The sequence below is a fragment of the Ambystoma mexicanum genome, chromosome 1p (genome assembly GCF_040938575.1).
Source record: "Ambystoma mexicanum isolate Mex_15411 chromosome 1p, UKY_AmexF1_1, whole genome shotgun sequence".
Lineage (NCBI taxonomy): Eukaryota > Metazoa > Chordata > Amphibia > Caudata > Ambystomatidae > Ambystoma > Ambystoma mexicanum.
In genome coordinates, this window is record NC_090921.1 from 980,811,210 (window position 1) to 980,834,888 (window position 23,679).

Here is a 23,679-nt window from a genome sequence, read left to right on the forward strand (position 1 = left end):
TGGGCAGGACGCCTGAACAAGGATGCTGAAACTACCATGGCAAGAAGCATGATCGCCTCTGATCGCCAGTGCTCATGAAGGGCACGAACACGACCTGGAACTGAGAACGGCAAACGGACGAGCGAGAAGAGAGAAAGCTTATCCGGGCTACAGGAGTGTCCTGCAACCTTCCCCCACATAACGAGACGTACCAGGGGAACAGGGAAAGCGGGAGGAACCCACATATATGTGAAGAATTTGTTCCATTCCTAAGGACGAGAGCGTAAATGTAAGACTGTGTAATTGGAACTGTAAAAACCTGAGAAAGCAAATAACCCAGTTGGGGAAGACTGGTATCGTATGAAGAAAGAAACTCGTCCCGGTCCTGACGACGAGATATCCTTGAAGAAACTGGTTAACAAGAAATGTGAAAAAGATATAAAAGAGAGATTTAACCAACCCAGATGGGGAACCAATAAAGACTGGAAAAAAACCTCTGGAAGGAAGGGAAAGCACCCTATGTCTCTAGAACTGAGGACTGGAGAGAGTTCAGCCTTGAAACATGTAATGAGAGAGAGGAAATTAAACTGACAAGTAAACAAGATAAAAGAGGAGACCACCTAAGAGAAAGAGTCATTTACAAGCAAGGCCTAAGAAGGGATTCCCAGATTAAGAAAGCCTGAATTAACAGACTGCGAAGAGTCTATAAGTGATGACACGAGTGTGAGGAACTATTTGAAGGAAATATTTTCTACGTATAGGACCACAGAAAGCACGAAACCAAAGAGTATTTTTGAAGAACTACAAGTGTTGATAACTGAGACTATCAAAGGAGATTACGTTAAGTAATATCTGAACAAAAAAGAAACATGTATATAAAGAGACTATCAGAAGACCAGGGGAAGAATTGACATTCTTTTGGCCTATTTAATTTAGTTATATATAGTGTTAGGGTCATGTAGAGTTACTTTGGATGGAGGGCATTTTTCCTTTGGACTTCCTGACATCTGACAAGCACCTTAAGTTCCTTTTGAATAGGTTGGGTATTCCATCTAGCAATAGGGACAGACTGTCCTTCTTATAATTTGATTAAAGATATTCCAGAATGTCCTCAACATGCCTGATTCCTCCTTCCGACCCATCACACCACACTCGCAAAGTTTGAGCCAAGGCTGCTTCTGTGGCTTTCCAGATAAAAATGTCCATATGCTGTTATTGCAAAAGTGACCACATGTGCCCAGATGCTCTTCTTCGTCTGCTTTCTGCAAGCCTTAATGTATGTAAATCAACTCCAGGTAGGGCACTAGGTTTGGTCTGATGATCCTTCGAAATGTATTTGTGTAATTTAGTTCCAACCTTCCAAACATCCACACTGCCACACATCTACCAACGCCCCCACCACCCTTCTGGTCACTAAAACTTTCAAAAAGATTTTTAGAGATACATTTAGCAGTTGCAATAGGTCTCATTTCCTTGTATAGTATCCCTACAAGGTTAGGGGGAAGTGTTGGCCATATTGTCTGGAAGGTAATCCTCATTCACACATTTGTTAAGCAAGTCAGTCAGAAATCGTGCCAGAGCTCGAACATGCTCCTTAAAAAATGCGCCACTCAAGTCATCGGCCATGGAGATTTGACCACACACATTGCTTTGATCGGCATGTGCACTTCCTCTACCTTATTTCTTTAATCTAGGAATGTCCTATCTGCTTCCATGAGTTTCGACAAATGTATTGTACTCAAAGTCCATGCCTGGAAAAACTATGTGTAAACCGTTGTAAAAAGCTCTGAAATATTGGCGTTCCAGGTTTCCGCTTTCATTATAAACTGTATCAGTATAGTCCAAATTCTGGTAACCTGATAATCTCTTCATGATCATTTTCCTGCATCGATCCCCGTGTTAGCAATATATTTGCCTACTTTGAAAGACTTCCTTTTACTGCCTTACATTTTACAGGTTTCTTAATGCGTCTTTTAGCCTCTTTAGTCTCAGCCTATCATTCACTACCAAACTGCAAGTGTATAGTGTCTTGATTTTCTTGAAGATCCATCTCAAAATCTTTTTTAATACTCTTCATCGCTTCCTAATGAGAATAATAATTGATAACCCCTCCTCTGCTGATGGCTTTTTGGCAAGTTCCAAACCAGTAGTATATTTGCCAATCCTTCATTTTCCATTATAAAAAGGGTGATTCTCCTATCCAGCCTACAACACCTGACCTGCCACTAAATGTCGCTGGAAGCACCATTTGCTACAAACTGCATGTACCCCTCCCAAAGTTAATTTCTGGGGCGGGGGGACAAACGAGTGGTGTGAGATTACTCTCATCCATGTCCCCTGTACATTTGATTTTGAGAAATATGTCGCAAATGGAGTAGGAGTCATGTGCCGGGGAGTAGGTTGTATTCGCTGTATTCACTGTCGCTGGGGTGGCAATCTCCATTAATACTTAAAGCATATCCATAAAGTAGCTTAATCGAGTAGGATGCAGGACCCACTAACATGATGCAACCTCCCCTTGATCTTTCTAGTTTGCAGGGGAGGTAGAAACATGAACCAGGGACAAGGACAGTAGTGCATGATATAGGAATGGGATGTTGGAGGATGTACTAAGTTTTAGGATGAAGGGGTGAGGGATATGTGCCATGGGTTGTTGTAGAGAGGTAGGGGAGAGGAGAACAGGGAGATGTGGTGGTGTAGAAAGCTATGCAAGTGGTTCTTAGGAAAGGAGGAGAGCTAGGAGTTTGGATTTAAAGAGTGGGAGTAGTGCAGGAGAGGAAGAACATTCCCAGAGTAAGTGAGTGAAGAGAGCGTGAACGAGAATTAGCGCAAGGGGCGTTAGAGGTAGCAAGGAGGTCAGTTTAGGATGATCGTATGGAATGAGGGGCAAAGTTGGGAGTGAGATGGACTGATAAGGTGGGGCAAGTCTGTACAATTTTGAAGATGATGAGAATTAGTTTATACTTTGCCCTCTGTCTCACTACAGACAGACAACAAATTAAACATAAAAGGTTTGCAAGGACATATACCTTCCTTATTGTCAGGGTTGTTCCCAAATAGAAACTTCCACCGGATACAACCTTAGCGCATAGTCTGACTTCGTCTCCCACAGGTGAATCTCCTGGTTGAGGGCCAGGTCTGCTTCAAGCCTTTAAATATGGTACTGGACTTAATCTCTTTACTGGCCCAATCATTCCTTTCACGGTCCACGTAGGAATACAAAATGGGTAACTGCATTAAACCTCCAGGATGCTGAGTGTTAAGAAACAAAATGAACAGGCATAGTGAACCACAAACAACCCTTCAACAGGTGCCTTGACCATGGGGTGAAGGGACAGAGATGAAAAAAAATAACTAGTGTCCCAGGAAGACAAAGACAGCATAAGTACATAGTAAAGTAATCCGAGAGGAATGTAGACAATTACTGCTTTTAAATATTTATAAAAGAAAACGGACACCTGAAATATAGGGTCGGCCCCTCCCTACACACTCCTCTCACTTCCCATTCCCCTCCCTCTCCACTTCCTTTCCTACTCAATCATAAGATCGCCCCAACTTTGCAAGGTAAATAAACAATAATACACACATAAAAGTAATACAAATAATAGTGCTTCATTATGCGCAACACCCCCTGTCTAGTTCTGCTTAGACCCCTCCCTCCATCTCCTACTCCAAGAGCAATAGCAACCAGTGTGAGTAGGCCTGGTGAGAGGCCTCACCCTCGTTCAACTTTCGCAAGTGGCCTTTACACAATTTCCTTGCAAATGGGAATGCCACTGTGTTTCGGATAGTGCTGAAAATAATTGGGTATTGCGAGAATCTAAGTGCCTCAAAGTCTCAATATGTACATTCTTGTAGTGTCTTGGCAGTTTTAATAGGTTTTGTTATGTGGTTGGGCATGCTGACACAAAATGACAGACAGGGCATAGCCTACAAGATAGTGGGATAGTTGGTTGCTATTTATACTAATGATGACATTGACAGTCGAACAGAGGCCCTCTAGGGACATAGGCTCGACTAGACTGCACACAGTGCCCCCTGTCAAAGAACATTCTGAAGCAGCTGAAGCTGGAAGGATAGTTATCATAAGATGAGGAATACGTGGGAGGACACAATCCATTAAAAATTATGTACTTCATAAAAGATTACTAGTTGTTTTATTTTGCACTACGCTGAAATTGAGGCCCCACTTTTCCTGTATGTCTATTATGATTAAGACTTGTCCAGCTTTTATCCTACTCTGGTATATACAGTGCTCAGTCTGTCAAGATTCTCTGTCCATTGTGGTATACATTTCTTTGTTTGGCTGGTGCCAATGTTTCCTTAGTTTCTTTTTTTGGGTTCTTTTCAGAGTCTGACCGGCCATACATCTCCAGTAGAGTCGGTACAGTTTAACATTTTAGAGGAGTACCTTGTAGCAGGATCACAGTCTGGTACCCTTCGTGTGTGGGACTTGGAAGCTGCCAAACGTAAGTGCGAGTATGTTCCATTCTATTCCCTTGCCATTCCCTTGCCTTACAGTGCTCCATCTGCTTTTACCTCTTATTTTATGCATTTCATTCTGAAAGTGTGTTTTGTGCCTTCACCTCCTGGTTTGTTCTTTCTTTATCCCCTCCCTCCCCACCCCCTTGTGTGTTCTCTTAGTACAATCCAAGTGTCGCAGCCAACACCTCTTCTGTTTTGCTACAGTGTGTACTCTGCCTTCATGTTGTGGTCCAAGCCTTTTTGTTAATCTGTTCTGACTTCTCCCTATATACTGTTCTTCTAATTCCCCTTGTCGCACTGTCCTCTTCCCTCGCAGGCATTATTTTCACCTGTCTGCCCCACAGCGAGTTAGCAACCTTTACCCTTTCCTCCATTCTTCACCGCTAGATGTTTTTTGTGTTTACTCCAATACAGTGTGCCTTACCTTTTATGCATGCTGATGGATTAGTCTTTTTGTCTGCCTTGCCCTCTTCTTAAACCTTTGCAGGATGTGCTTTCTTAATTTACCTCATGTCTACTGGTGTAGTAGAATACAAACACCAAGAACAGCCTTAGGCTGTCTCAACTTCCGGCTAGCTCGAGATACAATCTACAAGTATATAGATCGTGCAGAAGAAAATAGTCTTATGGCAACCTAACCCACACACTTGGGAAACCATTAACATGGATTTTATTTCTTTGCTCTACTTCTCTCGACAAAGACCATCCAGGCAGCAGTGCGCTGACATTTGTGCTGTATGGAGAACCATAATCGAAACTCCATATGGCCAGTCTTGTTATTGTATGGAATACCCACTTGGAATTATTGTAAAATGATGTACATTTAAAATTTCTGAAAATGTAGTGTAAATAAAAAATAGCAATGGTGTTGCACACATCAATTACATAAACAAAGGAAAAGGGATTCAGGGATGTACAGTGCCGTGCTCAAACAATAAATACATTAGTGTGTACGGCAACATTGAAGGGAACATTTATTAAAATCAATGGCTATATCATTTTTGTGTCGACATGTATTTTTCAATCCTACATGACTTGTTAATACAAGAATGTCTTAATCAGGCTGCCACATCCTCAATGACACTAGGTTAAATTTGGAACACAGTAATTCAAACCTGTGACAGTATACTTATCAACCTGTCGCACCCATTTGAAGGAAACATAAATTCCATGTTTCCTTTCCTATTTTTCATAACCAACTCAAATACAATATTGTTGATACAAAGGTCTGGGAGCCCCTCTACCGAGAACAAACACTGCCACATAACCTATTTTATGGGTAGGTTCCCACTTAAGAGGGTCTACAACCATGTTTAAGCTAAAAAAAAGGAGAAATATACCCATTGACATATCTGTCTGGACCTACCAACCTGGGCAGTACATCACCAAAATACTAGACAATTCTGTTCTAACAGAAGTGCAACCCTAGACACGTGTTTCGGCCTTGTTGGAGCTCATCAGTGAGGTAAAGATGCGCCGCTCTGAAGTATAAGTGAGCAAGGGCTCTATGCCTGGATTACCCAGGGTAACTTAGAGTGAAACTGCAAGGGGCTAAACATTCATGCAAATGCCTTGGAGTCCTTCTACCGATAATATTGTACCAGGGCAGGTAACCAGAGCTATATAGTCATTTTGAAAATGAACACTTTAGAATAGATTATGCTTTGTTTAAAACAAAAACCTCAAACGAAAGACTGACTTTACCTTGCTTTCGCCAAACCTATGAAAACATTTATGTAATAAGTTAACGGTCAAGAGCTCTACCTTTCCCTTGTGCCATCCTTCTAGCTGGTTGGATTAGCTTGGCAGCGACTCACCTTCAGTTTCTGGACCCCTGATCAAATCCTTCTGGCCCGAGTAGGAGAGCAGGGGTCTGCTCCTGGTCTTCTGGCTTGGAAATCCCAGTGGATTGCTGCTGATCCTCTGCTCTTTAGTGGGGTATTTATGGTTGCCTTCATTCTGAGGCTGCTTACTAGCTGTGTCCTCCTGTACTGCAACGAAGCAAAGGAAGACCCCTTGAGATTCCACCAGCAGGGACTAAGAAGGATGCAAGGACAAATGAGCTACAATTCAGCTAGTAGGGCTAAACTAGGATCTTGAACAGCAACCCATCTTTCAACATTCTTCAGGTAAGAATCTGGAGCAGATCTGAGGAATGAATAGGATTTCCCACTCTTTACATTAGCACAGGGCCTAGCCTAAGCCAGCCAATAATGACCCTCCAGGCAGGCACACCAAGATTTTGATGGTCAGCCATGAATACTGGCCCTAAACACCACCCAAAACACAGGCACTTCCACACTGGATTCATGGGGAATGCTGGATGTCTTTAAACCAGTTTAAGCCATAGCTGATGATGCTTTGTTGAGCTCAGAATAATCTTACATCAGCAAAATGCTGGCCGTGTCTCATTGTCCCCACATACCATGAAATGTAGCATCTGTGAGGGGTTTTGTCAATGGGGGGGAAGGGAACCCCTCTCAGCTGGGGGTGGGAGGCATTACAGTCCTACCTTGTAGGTGGACTGTGGCATCGGAGAGAGACCCAATTCTTTTCTCCCCCCTTGTTGAGTCAGCCTGTGTCCTTGCAGACTGTTCTCTCCAGCCTTGCTTCTTGGTGCATATACTCGCCAGTCTTTTCAAAGCCAAAGAAGAGAGTGAGAAGAGAAAACCAAGATCAGCCGCTCACAAAACACCAAGCACAGCCACACCGCCTTAAGAGACACGAGCATAGCGGCCATCTATCGAGTATAAGAGACGGACACAGGCTACAGTCGCACACTGCTACAGTACTGGAACCCACTGCTCGGGACTGGCGGAGTATGCCGGCAACAATCCCGCATCAGAAATCAACGTTCCCCCAAGACCACCAGGAACTAAGAGGTGGCGGGGGGGGAGACAACAATTCCCCAAACTTACCAAGACAGTTCCGTGAAGCAGACCCAGAATCATGTTAATTACCCGGTAATCCCGTGCTGAGAAAGTGGATGGGCTTGGGCCCATTTATATTTATAAGACTTTACCCTGCACATACACTCTCTGGAAGGGGAAGACAGGACAAAATTGATTAGGGAAAGATGGCTAATCAGCACAAGGGGAGGGATGCTTTGACCTCACCCAACAAACCCTAACTGCCTGTTTCCTGAGGTGGAGGTGGTGAATGGCCAAAAGACCAGCAGGAGGATGGAGGCCGGCTTGTGGAACATGAGGCATTGGCCTAGGAGTGATGGTGGTTCTGAAGTGTGAGGGTGCGTATTTGCCAGACGAGTGGGTAGAGAAGGTAGCATAAGGAGTGAATGTGAAGTGGGTAAAACTGGAGGGAGGAAGAGGAGGAGGAGGAGGAGGAGGAGGAGGAGGAGGGGGAGGGGGAGGAAGTGTGTTTTAGGAAGAGTGGATGGGGACGAGGCGGAGGCGGAGGCGGCGGCGGCCAACGGAGTGAGTGCAACGCACTATCCAAATTCCCATTAGAATACTACTCTTTTGGTTAGAGTAGGGAAAGATTGGAAGTCCCTGGGGGAGTTAGCTAACCTGGATTGAGGGAATCCTCAGTAGTCGAAGGTAGAGATTATACAGTAGGGGTCAACATTCGGTAGTACTAACCGGGGTTCAGGAAGCCTGGTTTAGGGAGGAGGGCTGTAGCAAGACAAGCGATGCACAGCCATAGACCCCACTGTTCCTGAGACGCAGAGTTTGTACTGTGCCATCTGTGAAATATCCCAAATGGCTTCCATATTGGTATATTGGGTTACTAATACAGTAAAGGTGACAACGGCCCGGGTGTAGCCAAATCTGCCACCATCCTACTCCACAACACACTTTCATGGTGATCGAACCAACCTGGGACCAAAATATGGTGCTTAACTAGCACCTTTGACCTATCCATATGGGCTATTAAAGGCGCTGCACCAGAAAAAGGTTGCATTGACACAGGGTACTTCAGTAGCAGAGCCTCTGGTCACAAGAGGTTAAAAAAAAAAACACGGTAGCCTACAAAGGGTTTAGAGGACTCCAGAGCTTAGTGAACTGGACCCTGAAAAAATGAAATTATCAGGATGACAAAAGAGTCAAAGTTCTATCAAAAATTGTATTCTTCAGCTGCAGTATCCAATAATACTGATGCTGCGGACTTCCTTGAGCATATACATCGTAACTCTTATGAAAATCCTAACCTACAATCCTTAGACTCCCCAATATCCTCTATTGAAGTACATAAATCCATTAATGATCTTAAGAAGGGTAAGGCCCCGGGCCCAGATGGTTTTTCAATTGATTATTTTGCCTGTTTCAAGGATATATTGGTCCCTAAACTTAATTAACTTTTTACCTCATTTATTGCTCATGAGAAAGCAGTAGGATCCTTTTCCGAAGCAATGCTTATTGTATTCCCTAAGCCAAAAAAAGACCCCAAACTGGTTCAGAACTATAGACCCATCTCTTTAATGCCGACTGTAAGATCTTTGCTAAACTTCTATGCAATAGACTTATCCCCCATCTCCCACATTTGATCAAAAATGATCAGTTAGGTTACGTTAAAGGCAGATCTTCCTCGGCCAACACCAGGCTCTTTATGAATATTCTTGATGTCATCCATGACTTCCCCAATCCATATGCAGCTTTAGCCCTTGATGCAGAAAAAGCTTTTTACAGAGTTGAATGGAACTATATGTCTGAATCTCTTGCCTGACACAGTATTCCTAATTCATACATAGCCATGATTAAAGTACTTTATTCCAATCCTACTACTTCAGTTTTCATAAATAATCATTTATCCACCTTTTCACCCCCTATATAGGGGCACTCGCCAAGGATGCCCCCTCTGACCCCTTTTATCTATTCTAGCTTTGGAGCCCTTCCTGGAAGCAATTTGACAAGATGAAAACATATGTGGAATTCAATATAAAGGTATTAAAATTAAACTGGCAGCCTATGCAGACGACGCCCTACTCTTGTTGAAGACAAGTGTTTAGATCACTTGACTAACATTATCACACAATTTTCTCTGGCATCACGCTATAAACTCAATACGGACAAATCGGAGATATTACCACTCAACATTAATTGCACCAAACGTCACATTGCAAAGCTTGGAATTAATTGGTGTCCAGCGGGTATCAAATATTGAGGTATTCACATGAGTCCTCAGCGAAGAATATAATTAAACATAACGCGGCCAATATGCTAGCTAAAGTGATGGAATTAACCAATTTGTGGCCCCCCCCTTTTCTTATCCTGGTGGGGTAGACTCAAAACTGTTAAAATGATTTTCTCCCCCATTATACTATATTATCTATATATGCTCCCTACCCATATTCCTGCTTCCTTTTTTAAATCATTAGACACCTATATCCTCTAATTTCTCTAGGGGAAAAAGAAACAAAGGATATCACTATGTAAGCCTAAAATGCACAGAACAAAAGGAGTAAGTTTCCCAGACTATAAAAAATACCACTCAGCCTTTGTTTTAAAGCAAGTTCAGTCGTGGTTTATCCCTACATCTCCGGATTTGCCTAATTGGTTTGCTATAGAGAGAGTGATGGTCTCCCCACATACCCTAATGGATTGCCCTTATATTAAAAAATGCTTCTATAGCACTGCTATTAATGTCTCGATTATCTACCTTCGATCATATTTGTTACCGCTAATTTAAAAAAAATCTCTGTTCATTTCCCAATACATTTGGACAAACCCTCTAATACAAAACAAAAATAGAACCCTATGTTGGAGACCATGGCTTTCTCTCGGCATTAAATATGTGGGACAACTGTTTAATCAAGGTATTCCGCTCACCTTTGATGAATTCACAGCAAAATTTAATGCACCATTGTTCTTTTTACGGCAATATGCTAGGCTCCTGGAGGCTATTATGGAAAATTATTACATCCTAATCTATAATGCATCAACCTTTTCCACCCAAAGATTACTTCATTGATCTAACCCTGTTTTTACAGTGGCCTTGTTATGCAAAGCTCATCTGCACCAACTGAGGGAATTTTACTTATGTGTCTAGAGGCGTGGAAACAAGATTGCTCTCTGAATGACTCAGAGGAGCTGGCCCTGTGTATGGTACAATATTTCCAAGACAATTGTTTCGGCTAGCCTGCTTCAAACAATGTCCTTCTTTCATCATAGGGCATGTATCACTCCATTAACGCTTTTAAAGGAGGCTTATCCCAAGATGATAAATGTTGGAGTTGTCTTTGCAACCAGGTAACGTTTGAACATACTATGTTTGAATGTATATATGTCCAAGATTTCTGGAAGCAGGTGTGGTCAACTCTAAAGCAAATATTCAAGATTCAATCAGTGTTTTCCTTTACAGTTCTATTTCACGGAAGCAAAAATATCCCACTATAAACAAGAATAATGGTTACTTGTTAGATCTAATTTTGGTTATTGCAATTCAGACTATTACTCCAATTGGAAGGACCTCGAGTGTTAATTTTAAGGTATGGTGGAATTCAGTCTGCAATATTCATAGAATGGACAAATGCAATGCCTCGTCCCCACAACTACTACTTAAACATGTATTGAAATGGCAATAATTTTTAGATTTTCTTAGTAATGTTTAATTATAGGTATTAAGAAAAGATTATAACACTGGTTTCACATTTATTATTGCTTCCCCCCTTTCTCCACCTCGTGTTCATGTTAGTCTTGTTTGTCCAATGTAAGTTCATAATTTAGTACCGAATATAACTACTAGTTTATGCTATCTTGCAGCTTACTGCATTAGTGCTTATTTCCTCATTTTCATTATACAGGGCTTGTGTGTTGTTTTAATCATACTATTTATGGGCCTCTTGCTGTAATATTTCTTATGTAATGCCTATGCGCACCATACTATGATGTTCAAGTATTGTTCACCCCTTGTATTCTTTAAAAAAAATGGTTTAAACATTTAAAAAACGGGGACAGGATTGAGATTATTTCAGTAAAAGTGTGTCAGTTAAGAGTATGAGTAGTTTTGACCTGTTAGGGAATTGCAGGTCATTTTGGCATTGCCTTAAAAAATCCACAACTGAAAACATCTCTTGACCATGAACCGCTCATGGCCAGAGATGTTTTCAGTTGTAGATTTCATAGGACACATCTGTCAGTTGTGGCTTTTTAGGGCAATGTCAAAATGTCATTGTGCAAGCATTTTATGGTATTACTAAAGATGTTTGGGTGAGGAATGCATGGTATGGGTCTTCCCCTATGTGAGGGGGGTTACTGGTTTGTGGCGACACCGCACCAAGTGTGGATATAGTCATTGTAATCGGTTATTTATAATGCGCTTAATACCCAGAGGTTTCTAAGCACGGACCCAGGGATCGAACCTATGTTGCACTGCGTCGTCTTGCTTCCAAGGTGGAGGGTGTTGCCCCAGAGCTATCATCCCGGTACCTGGAGTGGGACCTCTCCTCCGGTGTGAGGAGTAGTCACTGGTACTTTTGGACCACGCCTTTTGCAAATGACTGGGTTTTAATTGAAGTGAGGAATGGATCAGGTGTGTAGGTAAATAAGGGGTGGGGCGCCTTTCCATATCACGTGACTAAGAGATGTCGAGTACGGGCAGAATAGGGGGGACGCCTTCCGTAGGAATGAGTGGCTGTTGTTTGAGGCACAACCAGTGTGTTAGGGGGTGGACGCCCCCCACCTTATCTTTGAGTTGCACCTCTCACATAAAAGGTGCCCCGTATGCGTTCTCTGTATGTTTCCCTCGTGTGGATTTGTGTCTGTGAAGAAGGGAGATGTGTTCTAATGTGCTTGGTGTGAATACAGGTGCTTGGGAATGCATGAGAGAATGTTTTGCTGTGAGTGTAGGAATGCCTGTAGTGAAGGTTCCACTGTTGGTCAGCTGGAGAGCCCCAGCCTGGGTGATGGGACCCAGTGGTTCATACTTGCCATCTTAATGTAACGGGAATAAAGCTAGCTTATGGAACCTGACAGATTTGTCCAAGGAACTTACTTTTCTACACCTATGAACACAGGAATCTTCAAATCTGCTTACATCATGCCACTCCTAAAAAAACGAAACGGGTAGCGCAGAAGACCCCACCAACTACAGACTGATATCCAATCTACCATACCTGGCGAAGCTACTGGAGAACCACGTATAACATGTAGAAACGAACGGAATACTCGACCACTCGCAAGTCAGCTTCAGGCCAATGAGAGGAACAGAATCAGCACTTCTATCCATATGGGACGGCCTAAAAATAAATACAGACAACAGTGCACAATTTGCCCTCATACTACTGGACATACCAGCCCCGTTCGAGACAATCCGACAACACCAATCGAGAGACTGGAGGAATGTGTAAAAGACTCTGCTTTACAATGGCTAAAATCCTTCCTCACAAACTGAACAGAAAGAACTTACCTACCGCCATTTACCTTGAGCACCAAAACCATCTCCTGAGGCGTACCACAAGACTCTAGTCTCTCCCCACGTTTTTGTATAACTTCTACATGCCCCCTTAATGAAAATCATTAGAAATCGGAGACTGACTGTCTACAACTAGGCAGATGATAATCCAACTCATAGTCAAGAAAGCCACAACCCAAACCCAAACGCCCTTAACAATTGCCCACCGACATACAGCTGGATGACAACCGACAACCTCAAGCTAAACCTGACCAAAAAAGATATAATGATCTCAATGATCTCACTGCCAGAGGATAACGCAACAGACAACTGAACTGGCCACCTGGAATGGGAACCCAAAAAGAAGCATTGGCTGTGATAAAAAAAACAAAGATGGGAATACTGATGGACCACGAACTCTCACTAGAATCACAAGTCAACGTTACAAAGAAATGCTTTTACCTCCTGCGACTACTTGGAGGGATCCTCCCCTACCTCTCATTCCCACATACAACCCTTGCAATCATCTCCTTAGTACTATCAAGAATCAAATACGCAAACAGCCTGTACCTTGGAATGCCAGAACGGCTCACTAAAAAACTCCCAATGCATCCAAAACACTGCAGCAAGGATACTCCTAAACAGAAGAGGTCACATCACAACAGCCTAGATAAGTCTAAACTGGCCGCCATTAAAAAAAACATATTCACTTCAAAGCCCTCTGCATCGCCCACAAATCCCAACACAGATAAGGAGCCGAATTCCTGCAAGCCAAGATCAACCGCTACCAACCAGGAAGAAACCTAAGATGAAGCGACGACCTTCAAATCGTAACCATATGAAAAATGGAAATTCGGATGCACCGCATTTCACATCTAATTTCCAATCTATGGTACTCAATCCTGAAGGAGATAAGAACGACATAAAACCACCTCACCTTAAGAAAATGACTGAAATCCTGACCTTTTCAACACAGTGAATAGAATAACACAGGCGCTGCAGCAATATCAACGGGGACCTGAGATAATCCAATGACAGTACGAATTCTGGAAGTAACTATAAAACAAACGCACCTTACCAACCACTAACCTTCCCCGCTCCGTTCCAGCATACCCCACACATACCTCACATGATTGAATGGCTCATTCTCGCCTCACACAAACACACAAGCCACACATCCACTGTAAAAACAAACTGCTGCAAAGAAACAGCTCACCAGTCACTGGGCATTGGGGATTGGACTTGTGCATTGATGGGGACAAGATGGATGCCTCCACATATTTCAGTTCCCAGTCTAGTCTTTTGGGTGTGGTTCAGCCCAGAGACACCTGGGATACCCAGAGACTATTTAAGCCAAGTCCAGGCTGAGAAACATGCTTTGTGTTTTCTGCACCTGCAGCGTGACACTCTCCGTGTTCGGAATCGGTCTCCAGTAGGCCTGCATCTTTCTTATGCGCTCAGCTCCTGTAAGAACAAGAACACTGTTCGAAACAGCCTGACCTTGCAGCGCATCTGCCCATCATTCATCGCTTCTTCAGTTCTGCGGGCATCTTCGGCGGTGTCATTCCCATCGCTCCTATCCCAGCACGCCACTTCCTAAAGAAAAGGGAAAAGAACAGAAAAAAGACATTAGTAAGCATTTAGCAAATCTTCGCTTATTTTTAAAGACTGTACGAGTTTCAAACGCTTACCTGAATCCCAGCCGCTCTGGGCTAACTCTGTCTCCGGAACTTACCATCCATCTGCAAGAGGGAAAAGATACGCCAGGTTAGCGTGGAAACATCTAGAGGCGCCGCATACCGCGCTTACTCACTGCATTTCTTCTTCATAACTGGCATCCACGCTGAAAACGTTGCGGCACCTAAAAGACACAGAAAAAGAACTCTGTTCAATGCAAATACGAAAGGGTCGCATCGCTCTCACTCACCTTCAGCGCTACTCATCTCATCAGCACGTCGCCATCCCCTGACGCTGGCCATCATCTAAGGAAGGAAAGGAACAAAGTTGGAGAACTGTTCAAAAGACTCATTATACTTACCTGTCGCACTCTTGTCAGTGAAGTAACTAGACAACAACGAGCCTGCATCAATTAACGCGCCCCTGCGCTGAAAGCAGGATGGAGAGCACACTTTCCAAGAAAACAAGGTGATCTGTGGATCAAAGGTAAGGGTTGGACCCCGGGGAAGAAGGGGTTCAAGCACCCAGAGACAATAGGGAGTTAAACTCTACCAATCCTGTGTTTCAGGCCCAGTCTCCTGTCGAGTAGACTCCAGGGAAGGGTTCGAGGTCGTAAGAGGTCAGAACCTGCTGAGTGACGTCTCCGTGGATACCAGGAGAGCGCTACACTACCCTATTCTGCATTAGCTGGAGAGGTCGCAGAGTGGAAGAAGGTAGATTCAGGAGGAAGCTATTGCAATAGTCAAGCCTAGAGAGAACCAGGGCTCGGGTAACGTTGAGCCTCTGGGGAAAAGTGAGAAAAGGGAGAATTTGTTTGAGAAGGAATAACTGAAAGTGGGACTTCTTGGCAATGTCCTGAGTTTCAGGGAGGAAGGAGAGGGAGGAGTTGAAGATGACTCCAAGGTTTCTGACTTCTGAGGAAGGAGCAGGGGGGTGGGGGGAGCCATGGAGGAAGGCCAGAGTGAAGGGAAGAATGTGGGTGCAGCGGTACTGATGGGAAGGATCTCAGTTTTACAGGCTTTGAGGCAGAGATTGTTAGAGATGCACCAGGACTGAATGGCTGATAGGAAGTCAGGGATGATGGAAGGTGCAAGGGGGTCATCAGGAAGTTTGAGAAAGAGTTGTCATCTGCATAACACTGAAAAAGAGGAAATGAGTCGTGCCAGCAGAGCAAGGTAGATATTAAAGAGCCATGGAGAGAGGATGGCACCTTGGGGGACGCCAAAGGCGGAGAAGAAAGTTGGAGAGGAGAAGGTGCCCAGGATGACTTGGGACGAGCAGTCAGTTAGTAAGGATGTCAGCCAGTCCAGTGCCCGATCTGAGATACCAAGGGTATTGTGGAGGATGGAAAGGTTGACCGTGCCAAATGCAGAGGAGAGATGGAGTAGGATGAGGACAGCTGGGGAGTTGGAGTCCAGAGGTCCGAGCAGTTCTTCACAGGTGTTCAGAAGAGCAGTTTCCGTGTGTCACGCTCACCTGATTCCCACGGAGGCGCAGGTCTGGCTTCGAGTGCTGATGCTTCTTCAATGGTGAAGCGCAGGACTCTGAGGATGGACAGGTAGGGCCCCTCTACTCTGGCTTCTCTGGCTCGCAGGAATATTCCCCTCAGGGTCTGGAAGGATGAGTTCTCCATCCTGCTTCTGATGCAGGGGCGCGTTGAAACCCAGTTACTTCACTGGATTGAGGTTTGATGGGAGTTCAAATAAGCTTGACTATTCAGGTAAGGCGCTGTAAGAGTTCTGTAGCAAGTTCAAAAGTTCAAGCTTAATAATAATGTTAATTGTCTTATTGCAGCAAGCGCTAATGCTTATGTCTTTTTCCCCATAGGGGCCGGGGTCCGGAATGCCAGGAAGCGGCAGGACCCGAAATGAAATGGGAATGACCCAACAGGTAAGTCTTAGAAGGAAACTGAGCTTTTCCTATTCCCTTCCTTCCCTCACCTTGTGTTCTTGTCTTTTTGTCTCTAGGCTCTGGGAAGTGGCTGCGGATCCGGATGATCGCTGCTGAAGATGGAGGTGCCCAGGAAAGGTGAGTGAAATGCAGCGCTGCAGCGATCGAAGCGAAATGCTTTTAATAATGATGTCTTCCCTTTCAGGATCGTCGGTGTGATGTCTCCGTGATGCAGCTTTAGCAGGTAAGGTCTTCTTTCTCACCAATTCTCTCTTATCTCCCCTTGCAGGTGACCCAGGATGTTGACAGGCGTGGCTGAAGTCCAGATTCAGGAGCTGACATGGTGAGCGTCCAGCTGCGAGGAGCAGAACAACGCGAAGCATGAGTTGCTGATCGGGCGTGGTTTAAATAGCTTTGGAAGAAGTTCCAGGTATGTATCCTTCCACCGATCAGGTATGTATCCTTCCCCGACCACACCCATGTGGAAAGTAGTCCCACAGGTAAAGTAGTTCCATTCAGGCCTCAAGAGGACCTGGATGTAGCAGCATGGTCTGCATCAGGTAAGTGCACATTAAAACACTTGAACACATGTCTAGCTTTATGAGCCTGGCGCCTAAGGCGCCAAGACAGGGGTCCAACAAGAGCCTGGCGCCTAAGGCGCCAGGACTGTGTCCAACGGGCCCCAGCTTGGGCCCGCTGGCACTTCCCTGGGGGGGGGGGGGGAAATGATGCCTGCCTCTGGGGTTGCTGGGTCGGACCTGGCTCCTTGGAGGTAGGCATCATGACAGTACTCCCCCCTCAAGGCCCTTCCCAAGGTTGTTACCTCTGGGGGTTTTGGCTTGTTCGGAAATCTCTGGTGGAACCTTTGTATTAATCGAGGTGCGTGAACATGGTTATTAGGCTCCCACGATCTCTCCTGAGGTCCATATCCCTTCCAGTCAACAAGATAGAAGAGTTTTGACTTTAATACCTTGAAGTCTAAAATGTCTTTAACTTCGAATTCTAATTCCCCTTCAATTTGAACTGGGTCTGGAGGCTTGGACAGTCGGGTCCCTGGTTGTACTGGCTTCAAAAGTGATGCATGAAAAACTGGATGAATACGCATGTTAGACGGTAAATCCAGTTTAAAGGCTACGGGATTGATTATAGCCTTGATGGGATAAGGTCCTATGAATCTGGGATTGAAGGTTTGCGGGCCCTTGAGGGGTAAATGTTTCGTTGCTAGCCATACCTGGTCTCCTACTTGGTAAGGAGGAGTTTTACTTTGGTGCAAATAAGCGTTTTCTTTATACTTTTTCTTGGCTTGCTGTAAATGAGTTGCAGCTTCTTTGAAGGCTCGGGTTATTGTGGAATGCAGATGATTTACTGCGGGCATTTCCAGGGTCAGAGGTGGATCTAGGTCAGAGGTCCGAGGATGGTGACCATACAAAGTATAAAAAGGAGTTTGTCCGGTTCCAGAATGCACTGAATTGTTGTATGCATATTCTGCGATCCAAAGGATGTCTTTCCAATTTAACTCGGATTGTTGTAACATGCACCGAAGATATTGCTCGAGAGTCTGATTGGTTCTCTCGGTTTGTCCGTCGGTCTGGGGGTGGTGGCTGGTGGATAACCGCACATCTATTTGTGCTAGTTGGCAACACTTCTTCCAAAAATGGGAGATAAATTGACTTCCACGATCCGAGACTAATATGGAAGGGAAACCATGTATGCAAACTATATTCTCCAGAAATTCCTTGGCCAAGGTGGAAGCTGAAGGCAAACCTTTTAAAGGGATAAAGTGGGCCATTTTGGAGAATAGATCCACAATTACAAGGATAGTGTTGTAACCAGCACAAGGAGGCAGGTCAGTTATAAAGTCCATTGACAAGGTGTGCCATGGTGCCGGTGGAATATCCAAGGGTTGAAGTAGTGTCATGATGCCTACCCCCGGAGCGCCAGGCCCAGCACCCCCGGAAGCAGGCATCATGCCCTCGGGTAAAAGCCCAGCTGCCCCTTATAGGGGCTCTTTGGACTCAGTCCTGGCGCCATAGGCGCCAGACTCATAAAGGGAGGTGTTTTGTGCACTTACCTGATGCAGACCATGCTGCACGCTTCAGGCCTCCCTGAGACCTGAAAGGGACTATTTTTTCATAGGGACTATTTTTTCACTCGGGCGTGGCCAGGGAAGGATACATACCTAGTTGGGGAAGGATACATACCTGGGACTTCTTTGGAGGCTATTTAAGCTACGGCCAGACAGCAGCTCATGCTTCGCGTTGTTCTGCTTCCTGCAGCTTAACGCTCACCGTGTCTGCTCCTGCTCCTGGACTCCAGCCACGCCCGCCTCAAACCTGGAAGACCTGCAAGGAAGGAAGGAAGAGAAGAGAAAGGTGAAAACCAAGGACTATTTCAAACTTCTTACCTGCATCCGGATTCTTTTCGCCAGCATCCCTGAAGAACGACTTCCATTTAAAAGCATTGCGTTGCTCGCTGCAGCGCCACGCTTCACTCACCTGTCCTCGAGACATCTCCCGGCTCCATCGCGGCTGTCAGCATCGGACGCCACATCTCTGCACCTAGGAGAGAGAGGAAGAAACAAAAGGTGAGCAGAAGGAACACAGAAGGAAAGCCTGATTAACAGCCATAATACTTACCGGCTTTTCTTCCACATTTCGGGTCAGCGCTGCCCCGTTGGCAGGTACCGTACCCCGGCCCCTATGGGGAAAGGACAAGAGACATTTCTGGGGAATGATAAGGACATTTAGAGAGATCGCCCTCATCACTACTCACCTCGGCAGTTTAACCCCTCGACGCATCGCCTTCATTCTGCACCTGAAATAAAGGACAGATCACAGGTTAGAAAGACAACATAAAGGGGGCCTCACTTGAACTTTGAACTTTCATACTTACGGCGCATCGCTCAGGAAAGTCAAGTGGATTTTGCCAGCGCCATTCTGAAAACCAGTGAAGTAACTGGACGAACATGCGCCCCTGCACCAGAAGCAGGATGGGAGAGTTCATCCTTCCAAACCATAAGGTGAGCTTCAACCGGGGTTTGGAGGAAGTTAGAGAGGAACGAAGGGGGAAGGGGGAAAGTGGGTAGCTAGCACACTATTCTGCAGACTGTTAATCCCCTTTCTCATCTGCAGAAGGATATTCCTACGGGCCAGGCAAGCACGATTTGGAGGTCTTGTCCAATCGGTGTTCCGGGTCCTGCGCATCACGCTAGAAGGGGCCACAGCAATCCAGACTAGACCAGCGCCCCCGTGGGAACCAGGTGAGTGTTACAAGTAGGCCGGCTGGCCTTTTCTTTTGACCCTTGTTTTGGGCGCAAATTCCGCAAGACAATACAAAAGACTTTGTCTTTTCTCCAAGAAGGTCACCAGAAGTGGCGTTTGATTTTTTTTCTCCCTTTTAGCGATACCAGGGTGTCCTTCCATTAATGATTCATGATGATGGGAAATAACACGTTCTTGCAATTCTTTACTTGGCAGAAACAACCGCTCCTGGAAGTAGGGTAAATCATCCTTAACGGTGTAATGAGGACCCTTTTGACTCCATTCCAGTAAGGCTGAAGAGTCTAGAAGTTGTTTTACTTGCGTTTGGATGTCCTCAATCGTTTGCAATGAAGTTAGGCCTAAGATTCTTTGTTCAGGTATGATTGGCACAGGTTCTAAACTCGAATTGGGTTCTTCCATGCCAATCCGGGATAAGGCGTCCGCTTTACCATTCTTGCAACCAGGGCGATAGGTAATTACAAAATCAAATTCCGCAAAGAATAGAGCCCATCAGAGTTGTCGTGAAGATTGAGCTTTGGCCGTCTTTAAATACTGTAAATTTCTGTGGTCCGTAATTACGGTGATGGTGTGTCTTGCCCCGAGAAGGTAGTGACGCCAAACCTTGAAAGCAGATTTAATATACAGTAACTCTTTGTCGGTAATTGCGTAGTTGATTTCAGGAGGAGAAAATTTCCTGGACCAAAAGGCCACAGGGTGTAGTTGGTTAGTTTCTGGGTCTCTTTGCGACAGGACAGCTCCCATGGCCGAACTGGATGCGTCGGTTTCCACAATGTAAGGGAGATCTGGGTGCGGGTGCTTCAATACAGGTGCAGAGGTGAATTTGGTTTTCAGGTCCTGAAAGGCTTGTTCGGCCTCAAGAGTCCATTCAAAGCGTTTGTTTTTCTTTAGGAGAGCTGTGATGGGATGGACTGTTCGGGAAAATTCCGGGATGAATCTTCGATAGAAATTGGTGAAGCCGAGCATGCTCTGAACTCCCTTCACCGAGCTAGGAGATGGCCATTTGAGGATGACGTCCACCTTTCGCGAGTCCATTCAGAGTCCTTGAGGTGTCAGGATGAATCCGAGAAACTCAACTTCTGTGGTATGAAAAACGCATTTTTTGAGCTTTGCAAATAGTCTGTGCTGGCGCAATTTCTCAAGAACTGCCCTAACATGTTTTCTGTGATCGGATTCTGAAGAAGAGTACACCAGGATGTCGTCAATATAAACAATGACACAGACATCGATAAGTTCCCGAAGAACATCATTCATAAAGTACTCAAATGTGGCAGGTGCATTGCACAAACCGAAGGGCATCACCTGATATTCGAAGAGCCCAAATTTGGTGTGGAATGCAGTCTTCCATTCGTCGCCTTCTTTTATACGCACCAGGTGATAAGCTCCTCGGAGATCTAACTTGTTGTACACACAAGCGTCTGTCACCTGCTCGATAAGATCAGGGGCAGAGGATAACGATTCTTAATCATTATTTGATTTAGGGCGCGATAGTCTATACATGTTCTAAGGTCGCCCTCTTTTTTCGGCACGAAGAACAGAGCTGAGGAGACAGGAGACTTGGACGGGCGAATAAAACCATTGGCTAGGTACTGATCTAAATACTGACGCAAATGCAGGTTCTCAGGTTCCGTAAGAGCATAAATCCTACTACAAGGTAGTTGAGCATTGGGTACCAGATCGATTTGGCAATCATAAGACCGATGGGTAGGTAACGTGTTAGCCTGTTCCTTCTGAAAAACGTCTTGGAATTCTTGGTATTCTGCCGGTAGCTGTACAGGGGTGGAAGTTGCTGAGGCTAGACCCATAACTGGATTTCTTGGATAACAAGTTGGTTCACAATCAGGAAAACTTATCTTCTTTGCTCGCCAGTCAATTCTGGGATTGTGTTTCTAACCAAGGAATTCCAAGAATTACTTGAAATTGTGGGGCCTTGATCACATCAAACACGATTGCTTCCCGATGTCCATCCTGACCCACCAGTGTCATTTCAACAGTGGTATGCGTTACAGGCCCTGAGGCTATTTCGGTTCCATCTACTGTAGTAATGACATCTTGGGTTACTTTCGGGCGGAGAGGGAGCTTAATCCTGGAAGCCAATTCACGGTCTATGTAATTTCCAATAGCTCCACTGTCGATGTATGCTTTTACAGCATGCAACTGCTGAGGCTGTTTTGGGTCCACGAGCACCATTGGCATGACAAAATGCGAGGTCAAAGCGTTTGTTTTCAAGCTCGGCAAGCGGACCCCTACGCTTGTCGTGCTAGGTCGTTTCCCGAATCAGGTGTCAATAAATCGTTATCAGTGGCTCCAACCACCTTCTTAGGTGGTTTAACCAGACAATTTCGAAGAAAGTGACCGGAAGTCCCGCAATACAGACAAAGTTGCATTTGCCGCCTTCTCTCTCGTTCCTTCTGCGTTAATGGTCCTTTAACACCGCCGATTTGCATCGGTTCGGATACGTCGGTACTCTTGGAGTTAGCATGGGTTTTGATCGGTACTCGGGTTTCGTACTTGAACCGATCTGCTTTTCTATTTTGAAGTCTATGATCAAGTTGAACCACCAAGTCTATGTAGTCTGCGCAGACCTGGGGTGGATCTACTATCTGAGCTAAAACATCCTTAAGCTCTCCGCGCAGGCCTCGATGAAACAATGTGATCCTTTTGTTTTCTGGCCATCCAGTTTCCACAACCAGTCTATTAAAGGTGGCAACGTAGGACAGGAGATCCTGATTACCTTGTCGTAAGGATAGCAGTTCGTTATCAAGGGCCTGTCCTTGAGAGTGTCGAGCAAACAATCTTTCCATGCTGGCCTGGAAACCCTGAAAATTCTGGAGAATGGGATCATCCTGATTTACCAATGGAATAGACCAATCGGCAGCACTGCCACTGAGGTAAGATATTATAAAGGCTACTTTGGTCTGGTCGTTAGGGAAGGCCCCGGGTCTGCATAGAAAGTGTAAACGGCATTGGTTCATAAAGAGGGCATATTTCTTGGGATCCACCGCAAAACGTTCAGGCGGGGCCAAAGGCATGTGTCCAGGTAGATTGATTTGTACCGGGTTATTCAAACCCATTGATGTGGAAGTACCTCCGGAATTGGATAAAGGAGTGTACCTTGCCTGGGCCTGCAATAACCTTTTGGCCAGGTCATCTGTTCTTTCCTTGGATAGGATCAGTTCTCTTTTGAGAGCATTAGTCTCCTGGCGGGCTGAGTGCACTTCTGTCCGTAATTCCCCCAAAAGCTGGGCCAGCTGATCTGTCTCAGAAGCCTCCATAGCGCCCGGGTGGGAAATTGTGGGTAGGCTTCGCGTTCTGTCACGCTCACCTGATTCCCACGGAGGCGCAGGTCTGGCTTCGAGTGCTGATGCTTCTTCAATGGTGAAGCGCAGGACTCTGAGGATGGACAGGTAGGGCCCCTCTACTCTGGCTTCTCTGGCTCGAAGGAATATTCCCCTTAGGGTCTGGAAGGATGAATTCTCCATCCTGCTTCTGATGCAGGGGCGCGTTGAAACCCAGTTACTTCACTGGATTGAGGTTTGATGGGAGTTCAAATAAGCTTGACTATTCAGGTAAGGCGCTGTAAGAGTTCTGTAACAAGTTCAAAAGTTCAAGCTTAATAATAATGTTCATTGTCTTATTGCAGCAAGCGCTAATGCTTATGTCTTTTTCCCCTTAGGGGCCGGGGTTCGGAATGCCGGAGATATGGCGCCGACCCGAAGTGAAACGTGCAGTTCCAGTAAATGACAGGTAAGTTCTGGATGAGCGTTCGGGTAATGTCTTTGCATTCGCTCATTCAATGTCTTTGTCTTTTTTCCCCATAGGGGCCGGGGTCCGGAATGCCAGGAAGCGGCAGGACCCGAAATGAAATGGGAATGACCCAACAGGTAAGTCTTAGAAGGAAACTGAACTTTTCCTATTCCCTTCCTTCCCTCACCTTGTGTTCTTGTCTTTTTGTCTCTAGGCTCTGGGAAGTGGCTGCGGATCCGGATGATCGCTGCTGAAGATGGAGGTGCCAGGAAAG

At 45.2% G+C, this 23,679-nt stretch overlaps 1 protein-coding gene across 2 annotated transcripts in view; it reads left to right on the forward strand.

Annotated features, from left to right (window-relative positions):
• The window catches only part of KATNB1 (katanin regulatory subunit B1), a 944,775-nt gene that overhangs the window by 178,292 nt on the left and 742,804 nt on the right, over nucleotides 1-23,679 (forward strand). The window contains exon 4 of one of the 2 annotated variants that reach the window (XM_069654285.1): nucleotides 4,331-4,448. The exons of the other annotated variant lie outside the window; for it this stretch is intronic. Within the exon in view, the coding sequence (XP_069510386.1) occupies nucleotides 4,331-4,448 (118 nt within the window). The remainder of the gene's footprint in view (nucleotides 1-4,330; nucleotides 4,449-23,679) is intronic. 2 annotated transcript variants of the gene reach the window in all.